This window comes from Nymphaea colorata, chromosome 9, assembly GCF_008831285.2.
Source record: "Nymphaea colorata isolate Beijing-Zhang1983 chromosome 9, ASM883128v2, whole genome shotgun sequence".
Taxonomy (NCBI): Eukaryota; Viridiplantae; Streptophyta; class Magnoliopsida; order Nymphaeales; family Nymphaeaceae; genus Nymphaea; species Nymphaea colorata.
In genome coordinates, this window is record NC_045146.1 from 14,077,217 (window position 1) to 14,096,392 (window position 19,176).

General features: G+C 42.4%; 2 protein-coding genes across 2 annotated transcripts; one reads left to right on the forward strand and one right to left on the reverse strand.

Annotated features, from left to right (window-relative positions):
• Positions 1 to 39: 39 nt before the first annotated feature.
• Positions 40 to 7,072, reverse strand: LOC116261084 (probable CDP-diacylglycerol--inositol 3-phosphatidyltransferase 2). The gene is made up of 11 exons (XM_031639691.2): positions 6,749 to 7,072; positions 3,551 to 3,686; positions 3,110 to 3,194; positions 2,965 to 3,014; positions 2,627 to 2,666; positions 2,450 to 2,494; positions 2,288 to 2,356; positions 1,434 to 1,548; positions 1,282 to 1,338; positions 1,097 to 1,195; positions 40 to 444 (listed from the first exon to the last, which is right to left on the reverse strand). Exons 1-11 carry the CDS (start codon positions 6,950 to 6,952, stop codon positions 385 to 387), a joined length of 960 nt encoding a protein of 319 aa, XP_031495551.1. The 5' UTR covers positions 6,953 to 7,072; the 3' UTR covers positions 40 to 384.
• An 842-nt stretch (positions 7,073 to 7,914) lies between these two features.
• LOC116260869 (EID1-like F-box protein 3) lies at positions 7,915 to 9,218 on the forward strand. Its single transcript, XM_031639390.2, has one exon. The coding sequence runs from the start codon at positions 7,930 to 7,932 to the stop codon at positions 8,890 to 8,892; it is 963 nt and encodes a 320-aa protein (XP_031495250.2). The 5' UTR covers positions 7,915 to 7,929; the 3' UTR covers positions 8,893 to 9,218.
• The last annotated feature ends 9,958 nt before the right edge of the window (positions 9,219 to 19,176 follow it).

Consider the following 19,176-nt stretch of genomic DNA (forward strand, 5'->3'; position numbering starts at 1 on the left):
GCCATAAATTCTTTCCACCTCCAGTCAAAACATAAATGATAAAGCCCAAGATGACCCCATTTACCATTTTAGTGAATCTGCACCATCAAAGTACAATTGCAGATTAAGAGGGGCATAATCGTGTCGTGTCCATGCAAGAAAAAAGGCAGAAAACCTTCAATGTCAATCATGTTTGAACTCTAGAAATTTGTCAACATAATACAACCGACTATTAAAATCTCTATACAAACAAAAATCAGTCGAACAGTAATGCACAAAAAGGATTCTGCTTCCACAAAAAATTCATAGGATTCCCTTGCTCTTTTTTTGGTTCATCTTGCATAACCGCTTGCAAATTTTCCACATTAGATCGGACAAAGCACGAGACAGTTATGTGCCAGAACCTCAAGGTCTCTCTCTCCTGTTGGTATCGTAGAGTACACAAACATCTGCTGCAGTCTTCATCTGAAATTTTGCCAGAAAAGAATGTTAACTCTGTATGTTTTCATATGCTATAAAATTAAGCTGCAACTAACCAGTTTAACGAATCAAGACAACCAAGAGAAAGGAGACTACTAGATTTATACAGTTATAAAGTATTGAGACCTATTAGTTCATGCCCGTTGGTTAATTGTCTAAAAAGCTTTACTGAAAACAAACTTAATTGGATAGTGAGCAAGAGGGGGGACAACCTGATGGAGCACTTATCAAGAGGAGTGACGTGGTTTGGCACAATCTATGCCACGTGAATGTAAGCACAGGAATGGCAAAGGAATATACGCAGATACAAAACATCAAATGCTACAGCCATACTCACGTGACACCCAAACAGAGTCGGGTGCAGCGATCTACTTGGTGAGTTCACAAGACGCAGGGCACAATCTATTTCGCTTTTCTGTAAGCAAAATACATCATTTTCTTGAAGAAAACAGTAACCACTACTTAAAATACGACCAAATTGGCTAGAGGCAAGCTGCAAAAGTAACAGTATGCTGATCCAACTGAAGCAATTCACAAGAGGGAGAGCCATGATACAGTTTCACGACCCTTCTGCCAGAACCTTCAATTATCAAATTTTCAAAAGGACCCGATCGAGCTTAAGTGAAGATGTCATTACCTGTATTACATTCACTACTTGCTTAACAGCCCATCCAGGCAATGCTACAAGAATTGGAAGAGAGAACATCGATTTATTCCTCACATTATTCACAAGAACCTGGATAGAGGCACACAAAAGATATTCTAAGCAACAAAAATGCATGAAAACATTTGTGTGAAACTACAGGTAACAGGGATACTTACATCAATCACACTTTCTGATTGGCTCCCAGAAGCAAGGAAGAGTATGATGTACAAAATCTGCCATTATTTAGATTTCCTTTAGTGGATAGATGATTGATATGGTTGATACAATAAATTGAACAAAAGAAAAGCAAAAGCAAAAGGATCCTTGCCTCTGATCCAACGCAACAGTAGCCCATGAATAACCTATGCCCATAATACGCTCTAAGCAGCCAACTAGTGCTGTCCTTCACATCTTTATGGCTAGTCTTGCTTGACAGGAAAGTACTGCCACCATGGCATGACAATAGTGCACCAAATGAGAGAGATATAAGAGAAGAGCAAAATAACGTTCATCTCTTTTAGATCAAAAGCTTTGCTCATGAGAGCTGTTAGTCTCAAGTTGTTGCTGTGGAGCATCAAACTTAGACCAGGTTTTGCATAAGCCACCCCCTTTTCTTCAATAGATTTTCATGTATGAATACAAAATTATGCAAATTACTTATATAAAAAAGGCGATTTGAAGTGCATAGCAGGATTGTCTTTTATCAATTTATATGGTGTGTTAAGGACCAAATATAGATCAAGAAAGAGAAAAAAGAGTGACAATATCCGTCTAGGCAGCCCTTAGAACAGACATTGTAATAATGGAGATGATGTAACCAACTGGAAATCCAGCAGAAAGAAGCTGAGATAATCTGAAACTACATCGAGTTAAGAAACAACTTTGACAGCCCACAATTGTTTAGCAATTGCTGGTAGTAAGAGGCTGATGGGATGAATCTACGAGGTACATACTTAGTCATGGGATTGAAGCTACATGCTCCCAAGTGATTGGGATGGAACCTCCATGGTCTTACCTACCAGAGGGATATGCAATTGGGGATTTTTTTTCCATCAAACTAAGAAAAGGAAAATACAAAAAACCAAGTGCACGATAAGACTGCTTTGAAACATTCTTCAAGTAAAAATGTTTATACTCATAACTGATCAACATTTTACGGGCATCTCCAGAAAGCCAGATTACCTGTACATCTGTAACCAATGGCTTGCAATATCCAAAGCAAGCAGCGCCAGAAAGAAAGTAAAGCATGATCTGCAAGATAAGCATTTACTCCCCTTGTAACTCATTCCATACAAGGAGGCTAGAGAAAAGAACTGCATAGATGAAAAGAAGAAAATAAATTACCTGTAAAAGTGGGAAAGGACTACCAGCAGGCAAGCGGTGCTTACCCTGAGAAGGATAGCACACAATTACAGATATCAGTTCAGAAGCAGACATGTTACTCGGGAATCACTTCTGACCTGCATCTAGTATCAGGGAGATTAATCCAAAAAGAATGACAAACAGAGACCAGAGAAACACCTGTCCGTAACCATGTCAAGGACTGCTCCAAAAGTTGACACTGCACAATAAACCAACAAGTAAAAGAAAAGCTACAATTCTGCAGCTTGAGCAACTTTCGGAAGAGAACCAACCAATAAACTTATTAAAGGATCACCACTATAATAAGAAAAATATGTACAACCTTTCATGCATAAAATAGGGTTCAAGATAATTTCTAAAAAACATGAAAGAAAATCTTGGTGACTTAAGTATGCATAGAATACACACAAGAGAAGAAAACAAATATAGGAAAAAAGCAATTTTCACAAATTATAGTTTGCAAAAGAATCATTAATGTTTGGCTATTGAAGCTTTACCTTGATTAAACATGCGTGCAAACCGGCCATCTAACTCATCACATACAAAGCTGGAGCAGAAAGACAACAAGATTATCACATAATCCGATGGGCTTTTTTACAGAGACTAAGAAAAAAGTACCACAATGCTGTGTGATGTGATCACCTTACAAAGTAAAGAGCTGCAAAAACCTTCTTATCAGAAAAGCAATGTGCAAATGCAATGCAATTTGCAATAATCCGTATGTATCCTGCATTCATTTTAAGCAAGAAACCATTGAACACAAAATAATATAAATCACTGTCGAAAGGAAAACAAATCAAAATTCCAGTAAATACATCAAGAAATTGAGATAATAAAAAAAAAAGGAAAAGAACCGAAGAACTTAACTGAATTAAACAAATCAACCAAGGGATGATTGAAAATTTAGTTACTCAAGCTTTGATTTCTTTAATATGCAAAACTATACCCAAAACATTCTTTGCAGATTACAATAACCAATTCCTCCTTTTATTAAGTTTTTTTAATGCTAAATCAGTCAAACGTTCACTTGAAACAGCAAAGCGGAAACAAAAAATGTAAGAGAGAGGGATCAAGAAACATTACCAATGATGTTGGGGATATAAAGATACACAGGCCATTCTACCTTTTTTGCCATCCCACACTGTGGAGCAGTCTTAGACCCGAAAAACTTATCTAGTTTGATACAATGTTCACCTAGTTTGTCCTGCTGTTCTTCCAACTACAGTGAGAAGCAAGAAGATTAGCTGGCATTTTTAGATTATAAACATATATTTTGATTATTTTGACCAAAAAAAGGCACAAATAATGGGACTATGCACAGCAGTTTGAGCAAACAAGTGAAAAGTTCAGAGATAAGTATGTCACGGAGCCATGAGAGTCAGGTCATTCCACGTGTCTAAAGACCACTATTGTTCAGTAGAGCATCCCGTGTTTAGGCATACTAGGTTGCACATTGACATATTATGAAATGAAGCAGGTAACAGTAAGCTAGCAAAAGAAGTTATTCTATTGAATAATATCACAAAAATATGGCTTATTAAGAGTTCAGTTTTAATCGTTATTAATACCATTAATGTCTATACAATTTGCAACCGTTCCTTGGAAATTCAAAATCTTAAACTAGATGTCCATCCAGATGGCATGTCTGGTGCTACGAGCACATACTTTATCATCTTCCGGTTTATTATTATATTTCACCCATAAGGTTGTTTTTGATTGCAGAGATAAAACGAGAGGGGAGGGGGAAAACTGTATGGGCGGTGAAATTTCACCCGCCCGTACTCACGATGTATCAAACGAAGAGAACTTTCACCTGTTTCTCATTAAAGCGAGTGGGTGAACTTTCACCCGCTCAACGGCTCCCGACCGGACGACGCAGAGGGGGAAAGGGAGAAGCAGAGGGGGAAGGACGAGAAGAAGAGGGGGGTAGAAGCAGAGGGGAAAGGGAGAAGCAGAGGAGGAAGGCGGAAGCCGAGGTCCACCCCTCACCCGCAGCACCACCGCCGCTCTGCCTCCAGCCATCGCCGTTGTCCTTCGAAGAAGTTGAGGCACGCCAACCTCTCTCTCCCTATTTTGCGTTCTCTCTTTTTCTATTCGTCTCTGCGGTCCTTCAAATGCAATGGTTGTTTTCTTTTCTCTTTTTCCCTTCTTGCTGCTTCATGGGGACCTCGCAAGTTGAGGTTTTTGAAGTAGTGTTTTTATATTGTTCTTGGTTGGTGGCTCGTGATGATCCATGTCTTAAAATGAGTATCTTGATAATCGTTTGTCGGTGAAGAACCAAGCTTGGTTCGTCAAGGGAAATCCCTATTGCCAATGACAGATTGATGATAGGAAACCGTGATGGCTGTTGCAATTCGTCGTTGAAAGCAATTGGTTGGGGAAAACTAATACAGAGGTTTCAATTGGTTGGGGAATTCTTGAATTTGTTGGGAATAGAGCATAGCCCATTTTCATTGAGTTCTGAAAGTGATCCTGAATCACCAAGGGAACGACTATGGAAGCAGTTTGAGAAAGATTCCCTGGCTAGTGGGGGTCTCTTTGCTGCAAATGTTTGGAACGGAGGGGATCCCCAGTTGGAAACTGAAGGATCATTTTTGAGAAAGATTCACTGGCTAGTGGGGGTCTCTTTGCTGCAGATGTTTGGAACGAAAGGGATCCCCAGCTGGAAACTGAAGGATCATTTTCCAGTGAGGGCGTTTCTCAGTCAGATATGATGAGGGGCGAGGAGATAGAGACAGAGAGCTTTCCTCTTCCTAGAGATCATCTTGAAAGCCAGACTAGCTTTGACTTGGATGAGGATTTTGAGCTTTCATCCATTGTACATGCTGCTGAAGCAGAGCATGACAAGGCAGTTCAAGCTATGAAAAGTAAAACTAGAGCGAAAGTACTGGAGGATGAAGAGACTGAATTTTTGATGCGGAAATGGGGCTTGAATGAGAATGCCTTTTGTCTGAACAAGAGATGGTGGATTTGTGCGGTCTATGAATCCTGCCCTTTTTAAGAGTGCCAAAAACAATGGATCACTGACCATGTGCGATGGATAAAATTGAAGCCCTTTCAATGGAGGGGCTAAAAATACAGTCCGGTATGTCAGATGATGATGAGTTATCAAACATCTGTGCTCAGTCAATTGGAGAGATTTCAGCTTTAGAGGGAATGTGAGCAAAAACAATGTGGGTATGTTAAAGGGTGTTGACATGAAGCTTTTATTCCTTCAATGATTTGTTTGTTTAAATAACTTGATGACTTTGTTAATTTTATGTTTTGTTGGTATATAGAGAAATGCGAGTGTATCCATGTGAAAATGAAGGAGAAAAACAAAAAAACCACATCTTCCAACGGTCACTTAAAAAGTCTCTCTTTGATTTTACCATATGCAACAAACCCAGTTAATTTTACCTTGCAAAAAACTTTCGTGCAATCAAACAGTACCTCAAATCGAAAGAGGGTTAAATTTCATCTTTTTTTTTTCAAGAAACCTTGCAATCAAACGTAGCCTAAGGAACAATCCTACTGTGCCAACAATATGGTCCCAATACCAACACAGATGGACATGGAATCGAAAGACAAACACTTACGTTCATTCAAGCCAACAATCGCCTCCTATAGAAAGGAAAATACCTGCATGCAACAATTTATATTTCACCTGATTCACATGTAGTCACTCAACGATTGACCACTATCGCACTTATTCAGATTCTTCAGTCTATTCGCAATACTGAGTAATGCATTTCTGCTCGAATAGACATCGCAGAGCAGAGGAAAAAGGCATCCTAATTTTATGTCCAATGCAGGCATTTATCATAGCATTTGCGTAGGCTCGCATAATGCACAAAGAGTTATATCATGCAAGATCCCAACCCATACCACTGTGCCGGATAAATGGATCGTGGATGCGTCTAGCACCCGGACATGAGTATCTTCATACACTACCACAAAAGCAAGAAGAGCAGGTAAAGTACATTTTATTTCCCAATTGCAACTTTTTCTCGGCATCTCTGGATTTTCGCGATAAAAGGGGGCATCGACACCCCTTTTCCCTACACTGAGATCCCCAATCAACTCTATTGCTGCAGACACAGAAGCTCATTCCGTCGTCTCTAGAAGCTTCTGAAAGCTGGGGTTTGCCTTAAACATCATATCATATCCCAATCTTCGAAACCTTACAGTTCTGTGTTAGTTTACCGCCAACCGAGAAAGAAGACAAAGCCCATATCGAAGAAAAAATGAGGAAGCCAAAAGCAGAAAGGAAACAGAATCAAGAGCTCTATGTTAGCCTACCGGCGAAGTTCGGAGCGAATCGAAACGTCGTTCACGCCAGAATTGGCCTCCCGAGATCGAAAATCCGGCGAAAACCCGCGTGGATTTCCTTGCAAACAAAGAAACCTCCGAGGAGACGAGTGGGGGGCGAGGAGCTCTCTCGATTCGTTGCCCTAGTCCGCGAGGAAGGATCGAAGAAGGATGGGCAAGGATCGAGAAGGGCATCGGATTCGAGATCCTCGGAGAGGTTTATCGAAGAAACGGTGGACAGAGGAGCGGCGCGCGTAAGCTCCGGAGTCCGCGCTGGACGACCGGCGCGGGTTTTGGGAGTCTGGACTCTGGAAGGTCCAGTTTCATACGTGGGTTTAGATAGCGTGTTTTTTAGACGGGAAAATATCGGAACACGACCCGCGCCGATAAATTCGAAAATCTCATATTATTGAGCTTATGTCGATAATGAAGAAGAAAAATGTTTTTATCTCTCACCACAGGAAAGTTGCAGAATCTTTACGAAGCAAACAAAAAGAAAAGAAAAGAAAAAAAAATTAGGGTGAACCATGTCATTCCAAAACATAAGCATACCACAAAGCTTTTATGAATTTAAAGTTAAGGTCACTTCAAGAGCCAGGCTACTTAAAGCTCGTTTGATTCAAGAAAAAGCGCCTTGTTTGAGAACCAATGTGTTCTCTCTGGCCCCGCACCGCACGAGGGACGGGTACTGCTCTGTTCCGGGGTTTTCTCCCGCGCCTTAAGAACGGGACGTCACAGCCCAATGCCATGCCAGCCGTAAGCTGAGCTGAGATCCTCTGCTCTGACCAGAGAGCGGGTGCCACATTGATAAATCAGTTTGCACTTTCATTTGCGCCAAAAAATAAGAACCGTCCATCGCCCATGATCAACGTCTACAGCCGTTCGACTCTTCGTAAAATGCATTTATCAGAAAATAAGAGCCAATGGCACCAGAAAACGCGGATAAGCAATCCCTGTTTGATGTGCGACAAAGAATAGACCTTCGAAGAAAGCTGCCACACTCAGAGAGCGAATCACCACCGTACACCTGTCAAGGTTCTCTTCCGGATGGCTTGAGACGTAGAAACTGGAAAAGATATTTCCGGTGTTCGAAGATACGCGTTCCCTTGAGCGGCTATAAAACCCCGTGAAACGTGTCGTCTTCCCATAAGCTGCTTTTGAAACGTGTCAGCATGTCATTTAATCAGGTAAAGTTCGGGGAAATCTCTTACCGGAGGTCTGCCACGTGTCCGCAGACTTGCGACTTCCTTCGCTCTATAAACTGCACTGGCACTGGAGGTGGAGTGGTGGAGTCCGACACTGCAGCGGCGAGGGCGATGGAGCTTCAAGTTCGAACTGATAGTCGGCGGTTGCCGGAGAATGATTCCGGCAGCGAGTCGGGGCTGCTGGACGAGCGCGTGCTCCTGCTGGTGTTCCGGTCGATCAACTGGAACCCGCAGGCGCTGTGCGCCGCCGCGTGCGTGAGCCGAAAGCTGGACGCGGTAGCAAAGCGGATGCTCTGGCGCGAGCTGTGCGCTGCGCGCGCGCCGAGGATGGTGGCCGAGCTGACGCGGTCGAGCCGCAGGGTCGCGGGCGGGTGGCTCGCGCTGGCGAAGCTCTTCCTGTTCTGCTGCGGGGCGCGGCCGAGCCGGCACTTCGACGCGGAGGCCGTGACGCCGGGGCATTTCGCGGAGGCGACCCGGTTCTCGAAGACGTCGGGGCGGAGCTTTCTGGCGCGGCACTGCTGGGGGGACTTGCTGTACGTGAGCGACCCCTGCGAGCACGGGGCGGCGAGCTCCGGCGGGAACGACATCGGCGTGTACAGGGGCGTGTTCGGGTCGTTCGCCAACTCGCGGACGCGGGAGTGGATCCTGAGCCGGAGGGTGGGGCTGGAGGCCGGAGTCAACTGCCCCTACTGCCGGGCGTCGGTGTGGAGCATGACGGAGGCGAGGCTCGTGCCGCGGAGCGCGTCCAGGCGGTTAGGGTCCCACCACGGCAGTGTCGAGTACTTCGTCTGCGTCAACGGCCACCTGCACGGCAGCTGTTGGCTGGCGCCCCTGTCCAGCGGCGATGACGTGGAAGACTCCGACGGCGACGGCGAAACTCACGAGAACGGTGACGCGGCGAGGCCGTTGAAGAGGCAGAAGAGTTCGTGACGTGGATGCGCCACGTAGGATCTGCCGAATCCTTACACGCCACGTGGATACGTAAATGTGATTAGGCGTTAAGCAGAGTGGCAACCCATTTTTAGGGGTTGTTTCTCAGAGCCCTCCCTTTGCGGCCTTCTTTCCTTCTTTATAAGTTTTGCTCAGCCTCTTTTGTTATCTTTTTCATGTAAAGTGGAGATAAAGTTTTCACGGCACCAGCAACAAGAGTTCTTTGTGTATCTTTCTCTTCAAGCCGCCCCTCTTTTTATCTCTCTTCCACGTTGTTGTTTGACGTTTAGTAATAAAGCATTATATACTTCTGAGTCTTTCTTTCATTTACCAGAATATTTGCTCAGCCTCTTTAAGAAGTAATCGTAAATATTCTAGCAGGAAAGCTTGCTAAAAGGTCAATTTGTAATCGAAGAATTAAATGAATATTAGGAAACAAAGCAGAGTGACACACAAAGCAGAGTGACACAGACAGATAAGGGTGACCAGCTTTCGAGCTCAACTTGTTAAAGTTCTGCTCGTGAATGAGTTTGAGTCTAGTCATTTGCTTAACGAGTCGAGCTCGAGTTCATGAATCAACTCATTGAAATAATTGAGTTGAGTTTGAGCTCAACACATAACTGCCGAGTCAAGCTCGAGCCTTAATCAAGTTGATATATTCAAACGAGTTGACGAATTTGTCAAACCCTAATCGAGTCGACCTCGAGCTCAACACGTAATTGCCGAGTCGAGCTCGAGCTACTTCCGTCGAGCTATTCTTGAGCTTGAGCCGAGTCGAACTCAAGGTTTCATTAGTCGAGCCAAGTTCGAGCTGAGGCTCCACTCAGCTCGTGTTCACCCCTACAGGGGATGGCGCAAGAAATATTTTGGCTGTGGTCCAAACCCCCATGAACTGCATCCTTTGCTCCAAATTGAGTGTTAAGGGCTGTCGTAAGAGCTGTCAATTTTTATTATTAAGAACATGTTAAACTTAAAAAGTGACTTAGTATACGTACCATACTCATCAAAACATCCTTAAGATCATATCTCAGACCACTTAGATCATGTATGAAACTAAGTCAATTTACCAAAGGTACGGCCTTGGGGGTACAGGGATCTGGCAAACTGCATCTGTAAATATATATATATATATATATATATATATATATATATATATATATATATATATATATATATTCTCAAAATTACAAAAAAAAAATGAGAGGAAGATATGGAAACTTGGTGGAAATGAAAGAACAAAGAAGGACTTAGGCAAGGTGAGAAACCTAACCTTTTAAAATGTAATTTGATATAAAACATATAGTACATTAATAATTCTTTAAATTTAAATGTGCTTTTTTAATCATAAAAAAACTAATGGCTTGCATAGCATCAAAATTTTGCAACTTAAATTAAAACATGTTTTGTGGCAAGTTATTATTCACAAATGTGTTGGCACGTTCATGTTCTGTTTCAATTATTTTCAAACAAAAATTCAGGTTTGTTCCTTAACTCAGCAGTTTGGTATATACATACATCTTGTCTTCCTCCTCTCACATTCACAAAATATTTTGCCATGCTTGTGCCTTGTTTAAACATATTATCTGAGCATCTACGTATATATATATATATATACACACACACTACAAATTTAGTTTTAGTGCTCTGACTTAGATTTCACACTCTACCACTTTCTGATCCTCAACAATGAATTTTAATTAGAGTACAGAGACCAGAAGAAAGGAGATAAGTGATTTATTTTTATACATATATATATGAATGTTCAAGTTTTTCTCTCTATAAGCATCGAGTGAGAAAAGAGAAGAAAAAAATTATGAATAAAACTTGCTTCCAAAATTAAGCTCAACTGCTTGGCTTGAGGTTGGAGTCAAACTGGTCACGTTTCGAACCTTGCCGACCCAAGCAAGAAAATTTTGAGAGAGGCACTGAGCACAACTGGTATATATGTTCGGGGCCCTGAAAACGTCACACGGTGCTTGAAATTACAGGAATGCCTCAGGAAAGATAAAGACAAAACCCTCCCCATGAGGACAAAATAGGAAAACAAAAGTTATTTTCCAATTTTGGCCCCATGAAGGGGGGTGCCTCGTGAGGGTGTCGAACGCACCCCCAAACGGTTACTTAGTGGCCATTCCTCAGCTTAAGAATGCAGCAGAGAATCAACTGTTGAGGAACCTTCAGCCCACTTGATGCAAACCTGATGAAGGACTTGAAGGAGATCCATCAACTATGTAGTGACTAATTATGCTAGAAAGCTCAAGATTATCTGAGAACATATAGGAAATCAACAAAAACTGAAAACAAAATAAAGAGATTCAATGGGAAATGAAGAGGACTCGTTAAACTGTAACTCCATAACAACACATTTTCGTCCGTTATGTATGAGAAAATCCTAACAGGAGCAGCACATTTCTCCTTAAAATTGTCCCAATTACCAGAAAACTGCAAGTGCTTCTTGATCTAGAAATGAATTATAAGTCAAAAAGGATGGTACTAGACCAAATGGATCTGGGTCTCGTTTAGCTGATCAGGCTCTTGCATAACTATCAAGTGACTGCCACTTCCAGTGGACACGCTCTTGGTATTAGATTCTCCACTTTCTCAATGGCAACAGTCAAGTTCTCCGTTCCTTGTTATGCTCTTGATGAGCATTTTCTCTTTTCCAGGGAGACTCAATTGAACTGCTTCTGTTAACATTTCATCTCATCTAATGCAAGTCATAGATCGAACACCAGCGACAAGGCTCGAACATGTATCAATTATTTCACTGCTGCTCTGGCGATTGACTGTGTACAATAATCATTGCTTTATATTGTATCTTTATTACTACCATGAAGAATGTGGTTCGTGCCCTATCCTCGTCCATCATGCAGATGACCAACCACAAGACATCATTCGGTTGCAAATAAGAAAATAAAATCTTCCAAAGCACATGAAACATGCTACACATCTGGATTTAGCCAGATTTAAAAACTCAGTTTTAGCTAATAAAAAATGATGATCTCGCTGTTACTGTTTGAAAAGTAAAGAGGTCTTAGAATGTGGAAAGGACAAGGTGGCCTAACTGAAGGTAGCAAATAGTTGCAATATCTGTGACCTTATTCTGTCGTTATTGTGGTCATCTGCAATTCATGCTATTCAGATCAAAAGGAAACAGAGATGAACACTGTGAAAGTACAACTGCTTCCACTGGTATATTATCTATGTGCATTTTCTAGGTGTGTGCAAAAGGGATCATTCATGATGGAAGCATTGTCCTTACGATGGCAGCATATGCTTAGTCAGTATCTCCCCAAACTGCTTGCACGTGCGATGATCACACATGCAATGCAAAGGAAACAGATGACTAGCCATGAATCTTATCTTCACCATCAAAAAATTCTTGAAATTGTGGCAGGACCAACCAAAAAAACTTTGCTGATTTTTCCTTATATAAGGCAATGTGGGGACCCCTCACTGTCTACCCCTGAGTAGGCAGCTCGGCGTGACCCGCACGTGCGTAGGGTTGTCGTGGCCCATCCTTTAGCAGCACACAAGTGCTCGACAGAGACACGTGCCACTTGCCAGTTGGACCATCTTGAGGTTCTGCTAACTCATCTCAAGATAATGCTTTGCTGCTGTGGGGCTCTCATATAGAATCCTAGTGCTGTTTCACAGTCACTCAAGACTCAAGTAGTGCTCTGTTCTAGCTTCTTGACAAAGTCTGGCATGTATGGCTCTAGCTTTCTCAGACCTACTTTCCCATGAAGAACACTACAGGAAAAAAGATTCTAAAAATTTTTAAATGAATGAGTTTCTGTGGTTGATGGTAAGTTGCAGCCACAGACTGATGCCAGTAGACAAGTGAGAGTTACATGAGGGTAGGACTATGGGACCCACACTACTGAATTTGTATTTCCTGGTAAAATGTGGGCCTGTAATGAGCTCAAACACAAACATAGTAGTAGAAGATCTTGATAAATTTTGGGATATTGGTTCAAGGTATGGTTGTGATGGCAAGGAAGCTGGGAAGATGGAAGCGTGCAGTGAGACAACAATGGGGGAAGTTCTACATCATGAGGGAGTGTATCTTGATGCTACTCTGTTGGCACAAGTATGAGTAGGTGAGCGACCTCCATGCACCGGGTTAGGTGATTCAACTTAAAGCTTTCAAGTTGAAAGATGGCGAGGGTTAGGTGATTCAACTTAAAGCTTTCAAGTTGAAAGATGTCAAGAGTTCGATAACGAGACGGTGGTTTCCCATCCTTCCTGCAAGGCTGCAGCATTTGTAATGGGCAGCGAATCAAATGCATGGTATCCTGGCAAAAGTCTGGCAGGTAGCAGGAGATCCTGGAACTCGACCACTGGAAAGCAGTACAAGAAAACAGAAGTATGAGTCTGTAGATGTTTCTGTGGATGTTATGGAGGATTGCTACTAGTAGCACTTGTTGGTCTTGATGCTGAGTTTCTTTAGGCCTCAAGGCTTGCCATGTAAATAGTTGGAGTCTGCCTTGCCATGTAATTAAGTAAGAGTCCTAAGGATTCTGGTCTCCCTTTTCTCCTTTTCTTCCCTTCTATCAGTGCATGCATTGGTAACAAGTAACGGATTACTTGACTGGAAGGATGCTAACGTAGTGTCTTTACACCTTGACAGATTTTTGGGAACAAGATGGAAAGCAATAGCTTGTATAGGAACGGATTGCAGGTTGTAACTTGTAAACAAAGTAACATGAAATGATAGTTTGACTGAATCGCGGTTCTTGCAAAGCAGAGACACACACTCTCTCTCTGTGAGCTCTCTATGATCATCAAGCATTTTTTTTTGCCACACACTGCATGCACAGGCTAACAGCACATGAACATGCAATTTTATTCAAGCCTCAATTATCCTCCCCTTTTTGCTGGCTTGTAGGAAAGGAAAAAAAAAGAGGAATATCACTTTGGAACTTGTCGCTAGGCTGGGCTGGGTCCTGCGTTGGTATTTTTCATTTTGGCTGTTCCTAATTTGATTCCTCGTGTATTTTTCTGTCCAACATTGGACAAATCTGCATGCCAAATTATCACCAATGTCAAGGATATCATAATGATTGTCAATCTGAAAATCATGAATTTGCTTACACGTACGCTTGGTGAATACTTTGTCACGGTGGGTGTTTATTTTCTAATCTGCCAAGGAAAATTTCTATTATAGAAAGCTTTTCCGCCAACAACAGTCATCATTTAATTCTATAAAGCGTCACGAATGAATTGAACTGATGTTCAATCACCAGGAAGAAAAATCCAGTATTCCAGCAGAGTATTGACTTGGGCACTGGCTTACTACTATGCATGGAAACAACATAGAAGGGGATTTTCTTCATGGAGCGTCTGTTCAGCCCCACTGAGCTCAGTGTATTCAACACAGCAAGGTGGGTAAAAATGTTCTGGCCCGTCCCTAGAATGTCCAGGAACGAGAGAACTGGGGGCTCCTGCGCTTTTCAGGGCAGGAATCAAACCTCTTAAGGATCGTCCATTGTTGGGCAGAACACCTATCCTATAATGAAGCAGAATGTTCTGCTTTAAGCGTTCCATGGTGAGAGGCAGTGGAACGTGTTCTTCCTTTGATGAAGCACTGCGGCAATAGGAGAAAGCTAGTTCTTCCGCACTAGAACGACCTCTTGGGTGTACATCATTCCAGCTTTGAACTGTACGCCCCCGAGGCTTCAGGTTGCACGATTAATGGATCTTGTCTAAAGAGGCAGTAGCTGTTTACCACTCATTTCATTGGACGGCCGGCGCCGAAGGAGCCCCTGACATGGCGAGCTGAGTTTGACCAGATCTGCAGTCGGAAGATGGGAACCCTCCAAAGTCCAAAACCGGCTTACATGGGGAAGAAGACAAGGTTCAGTCATGGCTGACATGAGCTAAAAGGACGAGTCAGTGGCATGACCTTGAGACCATTCGTGAGAAAGGAGGCAAGAATGAGGAAGCGGATGAGTCCTGTTTCCAGTATGAATGCAATGTAGGGGGATGGTGGAGGACAGACACTTTTGTGGGACCCTTCCCCCTCTTCCAGTCTTCCTGTTGGGAACTGGTGCTCTTGTGAGGCCCCTTTCAGCAGAGCTGGGCAGTGGGTAGATACACGACATCCATGGCTGCCTTTGACTAGAAACACCATTCATATGTGTGACTTCTACTTCTTCGGAATTCATGGCCGGGAGAGAGAGAGAGAGCTTATGCAGAGTTGCTTAATAATTGTGATTACTATGCTAAAGCTTTCTTGGTTGTCTTTTTCTTGTGTTATTTTAATTGAAGATGAGCCTTGATAATCAAGCTAGTACCATGGAAACACTGAGAGAACAAAGTGAGAGTGCTGCAACCTCATTACCACTTGTAAACAGAATAATTTGTAGAGGGGAGAGAGAGATTTCGAAATTTGATCTTCCTGGTTGAAATTTAGAACGATTTTTACTGCAAGAAACCAGAAAGCACCTTATGTATTTCATTTTCCTGATACATGATGCAATAAGTTTATCTGCCTTTCCCTGCTTAACCTCAAGCTGAAACTGAAACCGAAACTCTTTGGTACACAGGGAAGGTGAGAGGTGCTTTGAGAATTAGAAACTTTCTCGTGTTTTTACTACCAAGTTCCAGTCAGCTTGCAGACACCATCTTCCATGGATGACGACTATGATGGAAGGAGCCATGGCCCATGAGCAGCAACATCATGGGGGCCTACCAATGATGCACAGTTGATTGCACAACCTGGCTCATCATTCGTATCCGTCAATGATGGCCGCCACCACCATCATCATTATCATGGATCATGGAGTCTCACGGTATCATCATCATCGTTACCCTCTTCAAAGGTCCAAACAAAACCCACATCTTGAATGTACAGGGGGATGCGTCCATGTCAATGATGCACACGGGAATTAAGTTGCATTCATTTCCTATTGTTTTCAAGGACTCCCAAAAGATTGGCCTCCATTAATGGCGATCATGTTTCTGAGCTAATATGTAGCCCTGCTGGCCAGGACTTGCGACTGGCTTAGCCTATGACACATGTTTCTCAATGGCATGTGATCTCTTGGGCCCAATTTCAGGCCTGATCAGGACTTATTTTTATTTAAATCGTCAAACTTCTAAGTTTAATTTCATATTGAAAGTCCATCGGAATGTCATTAGACCCTGTAGGAGATTGGTTTTAGCACTAAATTTAACTATGGAAGAAACGTTAGCATGAAAATTTTCAACGGAGGACCTGCTTTTTCCTCATAATGATAAAACCGGGACCACCAACTTTTTAAGTGAGAAGGCGACTTTTTTTTCCTTCGTAGCTGTTGAGGACCTACCCATCGTACCCTCAATCAGTCATCCCACTCATTATTCTTCCATCGGTGAAAAAATGCTTCGACGCGACACGGTTTTCGCTAAAGACAGACAGATCTTTTTGTGTCGCAGACTTGAGAGAATGAGCAAGAAGGCAGTGTTCTTTAGAATTGGTTTCCAAAGCAAATCCCTTTTGTTTCTCAAAGGCATTGGTACAATCGGTCGTATGGATCGGATGACAATCACCAATCTTGAACAAAAAGCTGAAAATTTTGTGTTTTTTTTTTGCAGAAATCTTTAGGAAAAGGAAAAAAGCTACAAAAATCGATAATAGACTTGCTAAAAACATACCGAAAATGAATCAGACGGTGATGAATAAGGTTTGATAAACAAGAACAGGAAGAGTAAAATAATTATTAAAAACACAATCAAATGAGAAACATAGCATAGTTGGTCAAACAAATAAACCGTTGGTCAATTTTTGGTGGGCACTACTTATTTGAACTTGAACTGTAAATAGTAACAGATTCTATCCTTGAATTGAAAGAAGTAATGTAGATGCACTTAGCAATCTTAAAGGTAGGAAACTTAGCAATCTTGAAGATAGGAAAAAGAGATATAGGTTTTTGGCCTCTTCCAAGTATTCCCCACTTATCAAAACAAAAGAATATGGGGGAGGTGGTATTGTAGACATTTTTGGAGAAAATGTGAAAGGTGTGGAATCACATTTTTGTGAAAAAAGGAGGGCTGAATCGGAAAGTATTCCTCCGGGGTTGGGGCTACTGACAAAGGGGAATCCAACGGCTTCACGTGCGGTGGGTGCGGACAAAAGGAGTAAAGCCAAGACTGCTTCTCACTCTTTATTATAAAGATTGTGGGCTCCACTTTCAGCGTTCTCAGATTCTGAGTGGGTCCCGCCACCGGCGCCAGCTTGGATCTTCGGAGCCAATATCATAACCGGATCCCACTTCTTTGATTAGTGCTCAATAGAGAGAATTTGGAAACCTCTTTTCGGTTTGCATGCTTTTTTAGGTTTTGTCTGTCTTTTTTATTTATTTTTTAATGTTTATCTTTTTTGGATTAATCGATTTTTACTCATAAATAAATAAATATCTTGGATTTAGGGTGAGCGAGACAATCATCCCACCACTCGCCGAGAGTCTAAAGCTGCATTGATACCAAATAGTGAGATTTTTGTTTGCTTCAACTCTCAACTGTCAGGTTAGACCTTCGTTTGCTTCAAAAAAAAAAAAAACAAAACAAAACAAAACAAAACAAGAAACATGAGTCTTTAAGGTGGTCGGTTAAATGAAAATTGTTGATTAAACAACTCAAAACACTATCAAATCAATCATGTAAACCTAAATTTATATAGTTAGATTAGACCAGCCATGAACATGAGAGGATTAGAAAAAGAAGTCTTTTCACGTAAATCTCTTCACAACACTAGGTCCCAACCACCAACATCCACACATTTGTTTTTCAGTGAAGTCACGCGCGTCCGCCCCGGCCACGGGCTGTACTGCCTCTCGGGGGACATGAGGGGGTGGCCCTCACGTGGGCTTGGCAGAGAGCCACCACCTTTCTGCCTTTATCTTATGAACAAACACATGTCGTACAGCCACACGCGCAACAAACCCCACTGCAGCTGACGTGAGACCTGACCGGACCCAGCTGCATTGACCGCCGGGTGGCTGGGCGCGGCTGGGTCTAGCAGGTGGCCGGTCGTGGTGGGTCTACTCGGTGCTGCTTGCTTGGACGCCTGAGTTTGATGATGGAGAAGTCCAATCCCCACCTGAGATCTTGTTCAAGAGTTTGGTCAGGTGTGGGATGGACCCCAATTCCAAACCAGTTTCTTCTTATCAATCATTCTTGTTTCTTGTTTCTTGTTTCTTGTTTCTTGTTACTGTTACTGCTGTTGCATTATCGGTGTCTTACTCGTTTGGATCAGAAAAGAATTCATGGGGATGTGCCATTTCTTTGATTGATCATTATTCTATTATGGTCTCTTTGGGAGGTACTCCCTGGTTCTGATCATCTGCAATGATGCCGTAACTTGTTCATGGGAAAAGAAAACAGAATGAAATCTATCATGAGGAAAAGATTCATCTGTAAAGAAGTGTTTCTGAAAAGTTATCTGAGGAAATCAACATCGATGTTAACTCTCCCCACTAATAAAAAGTGCAGCGATTCTTCAAAACACTGATACTTGAAGAGTCATCATTTGCAGAAGTTAACAAGTTTAAGATTTGCACAGAGAGATTGTCCAAGAGCTGTGTTATGTTGGACACGTAGAGATCAACACAGTTCTCTGATGGCCATCTCAGAAAAATCACCGGTTACATGGAGAAGCTGCAGTTGAGATCAGGGACATGTGCACTAAGTAGATCTTTGTCCAGGATACCTGTAATATCCATGTTGGTGGTTCAGAGATAGAAACATGTTTAACCTATGAAGCAAACAGTGGTGGTAAAACAAACAGCGGAAAACAGCAGAACCACGTCCTTTCAAATGAAACGTCCTCTTTCCAAATGAAAGCAACATCCCTGTGTCACAGGAAAGAAACATATGCACATGCAGATGTATGTTCTCATCTTGTTACTAAGAAAGAGGTTTAAGTGAGAATGGGTGTAAGCCACAAACTCCACTTGCTAATGCACAGTAGCAGTAGCAGTGGTTGGGCTACAAGGACCTTTGAATTCCGGATGTGGGAAGACCATGGACCAGAGGACCGAGCTAAAGTTACTGACATGGTGGTGCCACGAATTTGAAAAGATAAGTCCCACATATGGCTCAAGGACATGTTTGTCCTGCATTCAAGATGGCCATCAAGGTAACGTCGCTTCCATGTCGATGGGGCATGTAGGAATGGCAGCAAGCCATGTCCATATCAAGTTGCTCAGCTGGCCAGACAGCCTTGGCCAGCCCTCTGTCCCACCTAGCAAGCCTCAAATCATTGGTGCAATTCCCCTATCTTCCTTCATCCTCCAGCAG

Bases quoted from the DNA above. Each gene is read 5' to 3' on its own strand.
- LOC116261084 (XM_031639691.2), bottom strand. From the start codon at position 6,952: ATGCCCTTCTCGATCCTTGCCCATCCTTCTTCGATCCTTCCTCGCGGA. The intron at 3,687-6,748 runs GTAGGCTAACAT...TTCTCACTGTAG, and splicing joins ATTCGCTCCGAACTTCGCCG to TTGGAAGAACAGCAGGACAA. The intron at 2,495-2,626 runs GTGTTTCTCTGG...TATCCTTCTCAG, and splicing joins CTTGACATGGTTACGGACAG to GGTAAGCACCGCTTGCCTGC.
- LOC116260869 (XM_031639390.2), top strand. From the start codon at position 7,930: ATGTCATTTAATCAGGTAAAGTTCGGGGAAATCTCTTACCGGAGGTCT.